General features: G+C 40.6%; 1 protein-coding gene and 1 pseudogene across 2 annotated transcripts in view; one reads left to right on the top strand and one right to left on the bottom strand.

Moving 5' to 3' along the window:
* Positions 1-14,491, bottom strand: part of SND1 (staphylococcal nuclease and tudor domain containing 1) — a 459,246-nt gene that overhangs the window by 214,364 nt on the left and 230,391 nt on the right. For both annotated transcript variants that reach the window (XR_005203511.1, XM_017549554.2), the window contains exon 13: positions 3,615-3,725. Coding sequence is in view for 1 of the 2 variants with exons in the window: in XM_017549554.2 (XP_017405043.1) it covers positions 3,615-3,725 (111 nt within the window). In the remaining variant the exon portion in view is untranslated. The remainder of the gene's footprint in view (positions 1-3,614; positions 3,726-14,491) is intronic.
* Positions 5,560-14,491, top strand: part of LOC108318489 — a 30,368-nt pseudogene continuing 21,436 nt past the window's right edge.

Raw genomic sequence — 14,491 nt, 5'->3', positions numbered from 1 at the left:
CAGAACAGAAGTAAACAACTCACTAATGAGATCTGCAGAGGACACGAAGCTGGGAGGTAGAGAAAATGCACCGATAGGGGCATCAAATCACAAAGCAGAGTTCAACTAGAAAAAATACAGCTAATCTATCTAGGGGAAAACAACCCTAAACTCAGACAATATTCAATACTTGGTCAGATAAGAAGCAGAAGAAGCACATGAAAGAGCTCTGACATGCTGTAACATGAGAGAGGCAAGAAGAATGCTAAAGGAACATGGGGAGTGTGACATAGGAGAACTCAAATAAGCCAGTGTCAGGACACAGGTGGTCTTGAAAAGTGGTCAACTTTACCATTTTCAAGAAAAGGAGGCTACAGTGAGTCATGATTGTGCCACTGCACTCCAGCCTGGACACAGGGCAAAACCTTGTCTCAAAACAACCACCACCACCAAAACCAAAAGCATGGGATTGGGCTTCTACACTGAAAATCTTTTTAATGGCTGCAAAACCACCATTCTTATCTAGCAAGTATTCTGATCTTTCTTGAATCCAACTTCACCTTCCTGGGGGTTAGCATTGAGAAGATGGCACTAGGCTAGCATCCTGAGGCTCACCGACAAGACTGCTTCAAACAAAAATTCCCTCATAGTTCATGCTGAGTATTTCTCCCCATTCTTTATGAGGCCTGTGTTGCCTTATGGTAATGCCTCATGGGCATAGAAAGTGGTTAATTCTCTCAGTTTACTCAACCTGCAGCAGTGCAATGACCCTGAAGCCAATTTTCCCACCATCAGTCTGAAAGCAATGGCTCAACACAATTATCTCTAGGCAGCTCACTGCCTTAGCAAGCAAGCATCTTGTTACGTTACTTCAGCACAAAATAAGCTCTAGACTAAAAAGGCTGTTTTCGTCTTAAAACCTAAAACTTAAAAAATTTCACTATCTATGAATACTCATTAAGCATTATAGCACAACATGGCTATTTCTAACAGCATAATAAGAAAGCTTATTCTGGCCTCACTTTCCAGAGCAGCCCTGCAAATTATTTCCATGCTTACCTGCCTGTCAGAATTACATATTCACTAGTGGCAATGTAAAGCTTGCATGGAAAACATAACTATTGCTATGGGCTCCTGCTACTCCAGAAATGGATAACCTCTTCTTCAAGTTGCCATCAGATTGGGCTGAATATGCCCAGCATGGACCCACCCCCCAAATCCCATGGATAGTTCAGTAATTATCCATTTCCTACTGGAGCTAGATGATCAAACAGTACCAAGACTAATAATCCAATTAAAATCATGGGCAAAATATTTGAACAGACATTTCTCAAAAGAAGACATACAAATGGCAAATGGGCATATGAAAAGGTGTTCAACATCACTGATCATCAGAGAAATGCAAATCAAAACTACAATGAGTTATCATCCCACCCCAGTTAAAATGGCTTATATCCAAAAGACAGGCAATCAGTTCTGGCAAGGATGTGGAGAAAAGGGAGCCCTCATACACTGCTGGTGGAAATATAAATTAGTACAACCACTACGGAGAACAGTTTGGAGGATCCTCAAGAAACTAAAAATAGAGCTACCATATGATCCAGCAATCACATTGCGGGGTATATACCGACTAAAAAAAGGAAATCAGTATATCGAAGAGATATCTGTGCTCCCATGTTTGCTGCAGCCCTGTTCACAATAGCCAAAACTTGGAAGTAACCTAAGTGTCCATCAACAGATAGATGAATGGATAAAGAAAATGTGGTACTTATACACAATGGAGTACTATTTAGCCATTAAAAAAAAATGAGATCTTGTTATTTGCAACATCATGGATGGAAGTGAAAGTCATAATGCTAAGTGAAATAAGCCAGGCACAGAGACAACATTGCATGTTCTGACTTATATGTGGGACCTAAAAATCAAAACAATTGAACTCAGGGAGACACAGAGTACAAAGGTTAACAAAGGCTGGGAAGGGTGGTGAGAAGGTGGAGGGGAGGTAGGGATGGTTAATGGGTACAAAAAAAATAGCTTGAAAGAATAAATAAGACCTAGTATTTGATTGCACAGCAGGGTCACTATAGCCAGTAATAATTTAACTGTACATTTAAAAATAACTAAAAGAGTGTAACTGGATTATTTGTAACATGAAGCATAAATACTCGAGAGGATGGATACCTCATTTTACATAATGTGATTATTATGTATGGCATGCCTGTACAAAAACATCTCATGTAACCCACAAATACATACACCTATTATACACCCACAAAAATTAAAATTAATTTTTTTTTTTAAAAAAAACCAACAGAACCAAGAAACATGAAGTCACATTTCTTACCATGAGTTCTTTGGGGCTGCCTTGCTTACTGATAATATAGGTAGGGAGAGAAGAAAGTAAGGAGGTTTACGAGAATATACCAGTCATGAACTACACATTTTAAATGACCATTAATGAGCTTTAAACAACCAAAGATGTGAGTATTTTCACTGGACTTTTTGTACTTAAGAATGAGGTCCTCGACAGGGTCTCCGGGGAAAAGCCCACAAGAAAGAATCCAAAAGCCACAGCAGCCTGACAGACTGATTTCTCGGCTGACATTCTGTGTGACATTCTACAGATGCTCTATCCATCAGGATGTGACATGGTGTTAGAGGTAAATGTCACACATCAGGGCAATGTTATGGGCCAAAGAGCAAGAGAAGTGATTCAGTGACAAAATCTGAAGCCGAGATTAGATAACATGTGCCCAGAATCATTCCTCCTCTAACTGTAGAAAATAACCTGACAATTACCAAACTCCTAGAACTAAATGGGTCCTAGAGGCTATGGAAAACTGCTGAGTGAGGAAGCCTCTGTAATCACGTTTAAACAATGGATATATTTTGGTCGAGTCCAAGCAGTCTGCTGAGCTATCCAAGTCAGTTCAGTAAAAAGTAGCGCAGTTTTCGCTTTGTTTCCCAGGAAGTCTGGGAATCACTCAACTACCACACTACCCAGTGACAAAAGCCTCCCTGAGTAAGAGCCTTGAGGAATGTCAATGGCCAGAAATACTGCTGAGCATGCATGTCCTTGGGGCAACCGGCCACAGGGATGAAGGACAAAAGTAAAATGTCACAGGGCTTCTCAAACACTCTCCTGCCAGCTGTCAAAAGTGTTTGAAACCAAAACTCATTTCCTAATAAATGTTTTCATTTCCTTTGTACATGACAAAAGGTCTAGAGGTGATAACTGGGAGGGGCTGGGAGTTAGAGGCCTCTGGAGATAAGAAACAGAGGGGAATGTACTTCACACATAAGCACAGCTTCACTGTTAGTCCCGGGAATGATGATAAACATATCTGTTCTTGTGCACTCATTCATGCTTTCTTTTATACAGCTACAGAGCGAGATCATATCTAATGTGTACCTATTTTACATATTTTTTAACATGGAAGACCAAGTACACTTAACCAAAATTAGACAGCAAGTTCAAAGTGTGTCCTTCTTTTCATGGGGAAAATCTGGAATAATAATAAAAGCATTCTCAGCATGTTATTTTCCAACACATTCTGCTCAGGTATAGGCACAATACTGGGAGAGAAACAAGTGAGGGTGTGGGTCCCCATGTGTTTAGTAATTTTTGGTCTTACCTGGCCTCTGCAGCAAGCAGTTCATCGTAGTGTGATGATCTCTGGTCATCATCCTGCCGGTATCTGATCACTGTGGCTAGACCTTTGCTGACAAGAGCCTCAGCAATGTTTCTGCAACAGAAAAGATAGGTCAGTGAGGACTAGAAATGCATATGGGGCTCAGTCAACAGAAATAATAACAATAAGCACCTGGAGGTCTTAACACATTCTGGCAGAGGGAGGCAGAAGCCAACTCATTCAAGACCAATGAGTTGCTAAGCTAGAAATCCAAATAAAAGGTTAAATAACAAAGTTCCCTAGCTCAGCATTTTTCTGGTTAGTACAGTCAGATGCTATATCAATCCATACAAAAAAACTGACAAAAAATATCTGTAAAAAGCCCACATTATGCCAGGCTATTTACAGAATGCTATAAACAAGCCACTGCCCTCAAGAAAAGTCTGTTATAAAATATTAGGCACGTAGAGAAAAAACTGAACACATAAAAGCATGACCTAAATTTCTGAAAATCTTTCTAGCAGACAGAACAACCAGAAAATGTCTTCTTTTGGTTTGGTGGCGTTAGAAACATTGGTTTAACATAACATTGTTTCTCTTATAAGAACTCCTGAGAGTCGATCTCCTACTCAAAGTTGGCTTGGAAAAGATAAGACCATGAATGAAGAGAGAAGGGGCAGGCAGGAAGGAAGCATTCTAGTAGAAGGAAATTCTTTGTGCTGTGGCTCATGTCTATGATCCCAACAGTTTGGGAGGCCCAGGCGCTAGGATCACTTGAGCCCAGGAGTTTGTGACCTGCTTGGACAACACAATGAGACTCCATCTCCATATTAAAAATTTAAAAATTAGCCGAGTATGTTGGTGCATGCCTATAGTTCCAGCTACTTGGGATGCTGAGGGAGGAAGACCAGGAGTCTGAGGTTGCTGTGAGCTGTGATCACACCACTACACTCCAGCCTGGGTAACAGAATGAGACCCTATCTCAAAAAAGAAAGAAAAAAAATAAATCAAGATGGGAAACAAAGAAAGTATAAAGTATAAAATCTGAGATGACCAGTTTTGGAGCAATACTACATAGGAGCTACAAAAGATCTCGGTTAGACTCTAATGCAAAGTAATTATCAAATGCAATGAATGTTTTTTTTTGCCGGAATAAGAATATTGCTCACACTTGGGAATGCCACACAGAGACGCCACTCTGTGGCCTGCATCTACTAACCAGAGAAGGATAAATGGAAAACGGCATGCAGACACTTAATGGTGCTTATTTGAGTAGTTCCTCCCCAACCTGGAGAGGGAACTTTGTTATGAACACTCAAACTACAAAAACAAATTTTCAAAAATTAAGTATAATTAACTACAGCAAATACTGGAAAACAAGAGGCATGATATTATTGAGGGAGAATGGTGGTTATGTCTTTCTTTGTGTCTGTCATAATTACACCAAAGGCCCTACTCAAACCATCTGGTTTGCTGCCCTTTAGGGAGAGGCTATGGTAAGCAATAGGCTACCGTGCCATATGCTATGACTGAGTATTGTTTGAAAATGTGGTTAACTCCTAACAAACCAGTTGTTCTTAGAAAGCCATACTGTGAGGATGCTGGGAGCTGAACCAACCAGTATCTGTGCATGTTTACGCAACTTAAGGGCTCTATTTGTCAAACCCCAGGAGAACATACTTTTGTTTTTTAAAGAACAAAAAATAAACGTGTCGGTAGAACAAGGAGGAAAAGATGTGGTGGCTGATTATCTTCTCATTATGTGCCCCTGTGATGCCTGTTTATCTACTGCCAGCACGGTATTAATATCTCCAAAACCACCACGGAATTAGCACTTCTCAAAATCCACTCCCACAAAGAGGCTGCTTTGCTGGCCACCCTGTCTCCTGAGTCACCGCATAAGCGTGTTGGCAAATGCTGTCATTATCACAGAGTTGTGTTTGGCAGCATGGAGAAGGCAACAGCCTCAAATCAGCAGATGCAGATGTTGATACGTGGTGAGGATATAACTAAGATTGTCACCAAGGAGCCCCAGCAGGGAACAAGAGAGGCTCCACCCATCAAAGAACTAGCAAGAAGGCTGGGGAGTTGTATGGGGGACAACTCCACTTTTGATAGTTTGAGATGTCATGGCCATTTTAAACACCAAGAGAACAAAGAAATATTTGTTACTGCATTTTGAATTACTAAGCATTGACATTTTACAGTCAATACACAGGGTCTGCAGGAGAAAGTGGGAATGGCAGAGTAGGCAAGGAAGAATTCACAGAAACAAGCTTTGATATAAAAAGAAAAACAACACAAATGTTTAATGATCCACCCCAGTTAGTGCTGCTCAAATCAATTCAAAGAATTACTGAGTACCTGCCTGGCCAGGAAAAACCAAGGGCATTTTCCCTACTCTTCGTTGTCCCTGCCCTCTTTATTCTATCAGCAAATGTCTACAAAGCAGTTAAGACCTGCCATATGGAGTTCCTGAGGCCTTAGATTCCCAAATCACTCCACACCCTGCCCACTGCTTTCTTCTCTCTTTCCTTTAAAGCTCAGCATCTAAGCCATGTTCCCTTAGCTTCTTATCCCCTAATTATAGATTTCTCCTGGAGGAACAGTTGTGATGCTGGTGCTTAGCAGTAACGAGAATAAAAATACATGAAATGATAACAACCATCATTATTGGGCATTTACGACGTGCCATGCATATGAGAATCACATGTGTTCTCTTCTTGGTGTATTCCCCATGTGATACATCATCACAATGTATGGCAATTATTTATTCATTGTTTTATCTTCCCTGGTGAATGATAAACTCTGTGAGGGCAGGGGCCATGCTTTTCTTGCTTTACATCCCAGTGCCAAGCACAGTATTGTGCACAAAGTAGATAGTATTTTCTAAATTGAATCATTTATCTCATCTAGGATTTTAAAAAATAACTTAAAAAGCATAGCAAAACTAAAGCACATTTTAAAATTTTTGTTTTGAAACATCCAGGAAAATTTGAGATATTCTTTTAAGAAAAACACCTGGCCGGGCACGGTGGCTCACCCCTGTAATCCCAGCACTTTGGGAGGCCGAGGCAGGTGGATCACCTGAGGTCAGGAGTTTGAGACCAGCCTGGTCAACATGGTGAAACCCTGTCTCTACTATAAATACAAAAATTAGTCTGGCGTGGTGGTGGGTGCCTGTAATCCCAGCTACTTGAGAGGCTGAGGCAGGAGAATATTTTGAACCCAGGAGGCAGAGGTTGCAGTGAGCCAAGATCGAGCCACTGTACTCTAGCCTGGGCGACAAGAGTGAGACTCTGTCTGGAAAGGAAAAGGAAAAGGAAAGGAAAGACAAGACAAGAAAAGAAAAATACCTAATTATTTTGGAAATACAGCACTGGAACATTATTCTCCTAGCCAAGTGTTCCCAGCATGGAATCAAAGACGATAACTTTCTGCATGCCTTCCCAGCTTTTGTCTTCCTCCTCTCAATTATTTGAGACTTCAATTTAAAAAGAGAATGAAAGGGAGGGAGAGAAAGTGGAATTAGCCTAGATCCATATACTTGACTGTCTCATTCATTTCTTTTGGCTGCTAATGAAAGGTCAGGAGATTTTCCCCTGGCTAAAGATGGCTCCGAACCTGACATTAGTGTGTTGATCAGTTGCCCAGTAAGAAGAGGGAACATTAAATTGTGTGCCATGACATTATGCTGCTTTGGACAAATTTATAAATTCTTCTTTCTTGAGTGTGTCAGTAATTCTACTCCAATTACACATGTCTGGCCTGAATGGATAATTCACAATTGGCATATAAAAAGGGACCTAACAGCCTTGGAAGTCTCACAGTAAGCCATCACTCTCCCTATCAGCTAGAAACACAAAGAAAATTAGTGCTAGGACTGAAATGCTTCTCCAAACTAAAAGAGATATTTAGGGTTCTATTAAAAGTCAACAGTTTCCATTAGGCATGATCAGGTGGTTCCTGATATAAACAAACACAAATGACATGGGTCTCACAGGCAGTCTTGCTCACAAGATAGACAAGTAGTTGACATCTTCTCCTCCAGTTAATTTCCACAGCAAGCACCTTGTAATATAAGCTCAAACTTACCCATGATAAGAGAGTAGTGAATCCGTGGGGTTCTATATTATGCCAATATGGAGAAAATGTGTTCTATAACCATACAACAGAACAGGAATCCTAGGGGGTGAAATTCATTTACAGTAGGCCCCAATTGTTTGATCATATTTTTGCCTGCCTCCCCCACCTCTACCAATATTGGTAGTAACAATATATTGGCAATTGATAATTGTCTAAAACTGTCCAGATTACTTCATAATGTGTGTTTGTGTTAATGCTGAAACCATCTAAGCTTATAGAAAAGTTGCACATAACCGTACGAAGAGCATACCTTTCAACTATTTAAGAGCGACTGGCCTATCTGCTGTACCTCTCCTCAAATAATCTATTCTGCATTTTCTATGAAGCAGGAGATTTTCCTGCATACTCAAAAAACATTAGAACTAGGATATTAACACATTGTTACTATCTAATCCACAAACCTACTCAAATTTTGCCAACTGTTCTAATAGAATACTTCAAAGAAAAGGATCTAGTTCAGAATCAGGTGTTGCATTTAGTGGTCAGGTCACTCTAGTCTGGAATAGCTCTTCAGTCTTTCTTTGACTATTATGGCCTTGACACTTTTGAAGACTACAGGTCAGTTATTTTGGTTTGTCTGATGTTTCTTCATGACCATAGTAAAATTAAGCACTGATTCATCATTTATTGATGATGGTAATCTTGATCACTTGATTTGGGTGGTGTCTACCAGGCTTCTCCACTGTAATTAACAGATATTTTGTGAGTAGACACTTTGAACTATATAATTTTCACCTCCCATTAAACTCCCAAGTTATTCATTTATTTGTTTGTATTAGTATAAATTCATGGAATCTCATTTTAGTCAAACAGTTATAATCCACTACTACTGGTCTTTGACACTCAAATTGTTCCCAATGTGGCCAGTGGGAGCCAGAACTTCTGTGTCCTTTAGACATGTCTCCTACCTTTTTTTGAGCGCTTCTCTGTTTTCTGGTACAACATGTTCCAGGCTTATCTTGTACTGTCTTCCCCAGATCTGAAATTAGCCATTTATCTAAGGAGCCCACATTTACATCTATATTTATTTTTATATGTTTATTTCTAAATCTATCTATATCTATTGAAAACCATGTGTGGCAGTCATGAAAATGTGCCTCTTGGATCTCCAACTGCAGGAAGCATAATAGACTGACAGCCCAGCTGCTGTGCTCTGAAAGCAATCACTGCTACTTCAGCCAAGGCTATGCTTCCCACCAGCTGCTCCCAGCCAATAGTGGAGTGCAACAGAGATACTAAGGCAGGCCTATTGCTGAGGGACATAGGGCTCCTATGATGGACAATTTTGACTTCGTATCAAGTTTTGGGGAAACTCTTTAGAACAGGCCCACCGCTCAGCCATTCCCTAGCTAACCTTCCTTGATTCTATCCCTTCTGCACAGCGATTTGACCTGCATTACAGTCTGACAGCTCTTCACAGGCATCCTGGGGCTCTCTTCCCATCTTCCTTGAGATGAGTTTTCTCCAGTTAATCTCTTGCACATCTAATCCTTCTTGGCAAAGTGCTTCTTGTAGAACCTGAACCAACATACCATGAGTTCACACAAATATCTAAAATTCCAATCCGCCACTACAGGGTTCATTCTAGTTTTCTTCCTTCTTGTATTTGTAAATACCTTCTCTGATGGCGAGAAACCTGGTTTTATCCTTATTATTTTACTTGTAGGATTGATACTCCTGAGTGTAACGGGTCTTCTAACACTGATGCCACCGCTCCCAAGTGGACACTCCGTCTTTAATGCCTGGCTATGGAGCCACCTTCCATCTGGATGTCCGCACCCAGTTTGGACCTTGATACCTTGTATGACTGATCATCCTTAACCTCCTATGCGGCTCTGAGACCCCAAGCCAGACTACCTCTCTTAGCGCATATACCTTTAATCTGCTTTGATTGCTTCTTCTTCTTTTCTTTCTTTCTTTTTTTTTTTTTTTTTAAATAAAAGGGACAGGGTCTTGCTCTGTCACACAGGCTAGGGTGCAGTGGTATGATCACAGTTACTGCAGCCTCAAACTCCTGGGTTTAAGGGATCCTTCCACCCTAGCCTCCCGAGTAGCTAGGACTAAAGGCACATGCTACCATGCTTGGTTCATTTTTAAATTTTTATTGTAGGGAAAGGGTCTTACTATATTGCCCAGGATGGTTGCGAGCTCCTGGGCACAAGCGATTCTTTCACTTTGGCCTCCCGAAGTCCTGAGACTACAAGCATGGGCCACTACATCTAGCCTCTGCCCTAACTGCTTTAAGACTGAATTGTTTTGGCTGGTGTGGTGGCTCATGCCTATAATCCTAACACTTTGGGTGGGCGAAGCAGGAGGATCGCTTGAGTCTGGGAGATCAAGGCTACAGTGAGCTGTGGTCACACTACTGCACTCCAGACTGGGTGAAAGAGTGAGACTGTTTCAAAAAAAAAAATTGTTTCCATTTGACACCAAACACCAACCACTGCTAACTTTTCATAGAGTCAAACCATGAAGAGGCAGAGAGCTTTTCAAAGTTGATCTTGCTTCTTCATGAGAGAACCAGACTATGTGTTACGCATTTGCCTGTCCAGTTATATTTACAAACAAAGGTAATGCATATTTCAACAGGGACAATAAAGATAAAACTTTCCCCATACACATATATACTCTGTCTCACTCGTTCGTGCATTCTGTGACTTTGAAGATTTGGTGCATATAAGTAGAGCTAACTTAAAGGGAATATACTACTTGATAAAAAAAAGAACTGGGTTAAAGGAATAAAGATATTACAGGGGCTGAGGGTAAACTTCCCCTTTGCCCTCTGAAGGCTTCCTAAAAATCAGCTGACAAAAGGCAGATTAACAGAAGAAGGAGCACATAACATTTAATTTTTAATGTGCATAGCATGGTGGGAATCACAGAATGATCATCCAATAACCTAGGGTGGTATAGAAGCTTATGTACCCCTTTTGATAGGGGAGGGGTGAGATGAGGAATGCGGTAATTTTTTTGAGGAGCAATAAATCTTCAGGGAGAATAAATGGGCCCAGAAAGTGGGAGGCAGACATTACTGGAAGGTGAGAGCAAACCAAGGATGTCTTATTAAGCCAATCGTCTTCCAGGTAAATCCCTCTGAGCTGCCCTCAGAAGAATATATGAAAAGTTTGAGGATGGTGATAGGGCCCACTCTCTACTATTACTCCAGTGGTCCATCTTTTCTGATTATCTGGTGAGATCTCTAGAAAGGGGATTTAAGACAACTGCATTTCTGTGGGAAAGAAGCTATCTTAGTCAAATAGGACATTCCAGAAAAGAGTCCCTCCCTGCGCTGCGGGAGACGGTGGGTAGCAGGGTGAGGTAGACAAAATCAGAGACCTCTCCGCATGTCAAAATGTCAACCTGTGGGGGATCGTGTTCTGGGCCTCAACAGTATCAAGAGAGTGGGCCCAGGGAATAACACCATTATACCCACACACACACACACCCCTTCCTTCTCCATCTGAAAAAGATACGATAACCCAGTGGCTCTCGTTCATAGATTTTTATCTGGCTCTTTGAACTTCACATTTTTCATTTACAAACTATCTACATTTTATCAGTCTCTGAGGCATCCATGGAGATCAGAAAAGCTGAATATTTTCCTTAAGGTAAACACATGTGGGCACATATTCAGAATAAAGTAAAATGAGCCTGCAATATATTTTAGTCACGGGTAAAGGAAAGAAATAAAATATAATTAAGAGGGTAGTATATCCATAATACAGCAGTACCTCCCTATCCACAAGAAATATATGCTCCAAGGCCCCTAGTAAATGCCTGAAACTGCACAGAGTACTGAACTCTGTATGTGTTTTCTTATACATACATACTTATAATGAAGTTTAACCTATCATTTAACACTGTAAGAGATTAACAACAATAACTACTAATAAAACAGAACAATTGTAGCAATATGCCAGCATCCATAGCCAGTCAACCTAATTACTGAGACGGCTACTAAGAGACTTAAGATGTGGGTAGTGCATACTGTCTGGATACAGTGGAGAAGGTGATGATTCATAGCCTGGGCTGGAGGGTGAGATATCTCATCACTGAATAGGGCTCTTCAGACAGGCACACAATTTAAAACTTATGAGTTGTTTATTTCTAGAATTTTCCACTTAATATTTTCAGACTGTGGTTGATCATGGGTAACTAGAATTACAGGTCAAGGGGAACTACTGTGGTCACTTCATCAACAGTAGAGGCACATATCTCATGCAGATTGCTGCATGCCTGCACACACATACATTTATTACATATTCTTTATGGTAACTTCAATGCCCTGTGATAAAATTTTATACACTAAGCGCAAAAGGTACCCCATGGCTGTTTACTGTGAGACATCAGGTATGTATCCCAGGCCTCTGTCACCCATGACCCTCAAAGGCGCCAATGTCTTAATGCTGGAAAACTGCCTCTACTCCATTTACAAACTAGGTGTACTTTCCCCAGAACTACAGGCATTCTCAGAAGAGCCCAGATAGTGATCTGCAGTTGACAGAATTCTGATATTGATTCCTGACATACCACATGGCTGATCTTACTTATTGTCAGCTATGCAGGGGATATTTTACTGTGGGGCTGATCCAGAAGGGAAGCTACAGGGTGCTGATATCTTTCCTTGCAACTAGATTAGAAACGAGTAAGGAAGGTCACCACAGGATTCAATAATGGGGTAGAAAGCTCAGAAGACTGAAAAACTATTTTCTTCAGATTATTAGTTCTTTTGCTCATATATATGGAGGATGTGGGCTCCCTATCCCAAAAGACAGTTAGTAAATAGGAAAAATGCTCAACAGTGAACAGGCCCAATGCCAGGCTCTCTTTAGATCTTCCATACAAGTTCACACTAAGACCTCTAACATCCATGTTCTTTCAAGCAGGAACCTGACAATTTCAGACTTGAGACAGATTTGGCTTCTGTAAGCTGACAAAAGAAATCTCTAAATGGTAAGGGCAAAAACTATAGATGAGAGAGACGAAGAGACAATGGGCCATGTACCAGTATCTTTTATCAAGTTACTATTTTCCAACCAAGTCTCCAACAAGGAAAAAGTCATAGAAAGCAACAGGTAACTTCTGAAAGCTAGTCTCCACTGGTTGAAATCCTGTGAATCTGGATCATTGATATTTTTGTCCCCATTTTTGTTCTTCATATATATCTAGGAGGCATTTCTCACATAAGCAAGCTGCATCCGTAGACAGGAGATTCTGTTTTGGAAGCCTCAATAATTGGAAACATTTGAGGTGGCACACATGCTTTATAGATTTACTAAATCTCTCTCCCACCTTCTTCACTATTCTTCACTTCCCCCTTCAACTTATGTAGTTCTAAAAATGACTGAAATTGATTTTTTAAATCCGTTTACACTGATTAACAATTTAAAGCCCATTTTCTGTTTAACAAGGCCTGCCACCAGGAAAACCACCAGAGGATCAAAACAGTGGCTAGAGACTTTCCCAGAATTCATAATACAGGCTGAAAACAGAGGAAAATTCAAATGCTTCGACATCTCTGGCCAGGCTTTGGTAGCTCATGTGGAGTGATGGGAACATCAAGGGTTGTCAAGAGCTGCAGCATTCTGGGGCAGGGCATCCTTACTCCAGGCTCTGAGAGCCATGTGTCTATTGCCTTTGACAGTCTACCAGCACAGCTGTGGTTATAGGGCAACATAAAGGCATGATCCCACAAAATCAGACTCATGAATGGACAGGTATGGAACTTAAAGCAAATAAAGCAAAAAGAATATTCTCCTAAACAAATCTCTCCAATAAGTTGTAGCTCATATTTAAGGAGTATTTAGACTATGAATAGGTCTGTGATTACAAATACAACTGAGTGTTGAGAGCATTTTCTAGATACTGGAGATACAAAAATCAAGAACTCATGGGAACAATGACTGCACTTCAATAATTCCTAATCATTCTTCCTCATGTGAGGAGGAAGTGGAAAGAAAACAACAAAGATTGATATGGACTTAGTCCTAATTTTAAGAACTTGAAAGGATGCTTTCATTTCTTTAGAATGAAACCAAAAGACACCCATAAACAACATTGGTAGAATGCTTCATGAAAGAAAGAAAGAAGAAGATAGGGAAGGGGAAAGAGGGGCAGGAGGAGAGAGAAAAGTCATTCCATTAAAATATGACTGTTTTATAGACAAATACACCCTGGAATCCCTATAGCGCATACCCATCCAAACTTCATTATTAATAAGCAGCTTATATTTGAGTCCTGACAAATGCCTCTCCAGCTACAGAGGCCACATCTCACTGAGCACCAATAGCCTTCTTCAGTTTGGGAAGGAAAGAAATAAAACCAAAGATATCTGTAAACTGGGGTTTTAAAAGTGGGTAATAGGCTGGATGCAGTGGCTCATGCCTGCAATCCTAGCACTTTGGGAAGCCTAGGTGGATGGCTCACGAGCTCAGGAGTTTGAGACCTGCCTGGGCAACATGGCAAAACCCCATCTCATATATATAAAAATATATTTATAAATATATCTATATATATAAACATATATATATTTTATATATATAATAATATATATATGAAGTAGGTGATAAAGAAATGTCACTTCCAGGCCGGGCGCGGTGGCTCAAACCTGTAATCCCAACACTTTGGGAGGCCGAGGCGGGTGGATCACGAGGTCAAGAGATCGAGACCATCCTGGTCAACATGGTGAAACCCCGTCTCTACTAAAAATACAAAAAAGTAGCTGGGCATGGTGG

Source organism: Cebus imitator, unplaced genomic scaffold, assembly GCF_001604975.1.
Source record: "Cebus imitator isolate Cc_AM_T3 unplaced genomic scaffold, Cebus_imitator-1.0 Scaffold219, whole genome shotgun sequence".
Classification (NCBI taxonomy): domain Eukaryota; kingdom Metazoa; phylum Chordata; class Mammalia; order Primates; family Cebidae; genus Cebus; species Cebus imitator.
The sequence above is the reverse complement of the archived record's forward strand: the minus strand, read 5'-3'. Positions and strand labels throughout refer to the sequence as shown.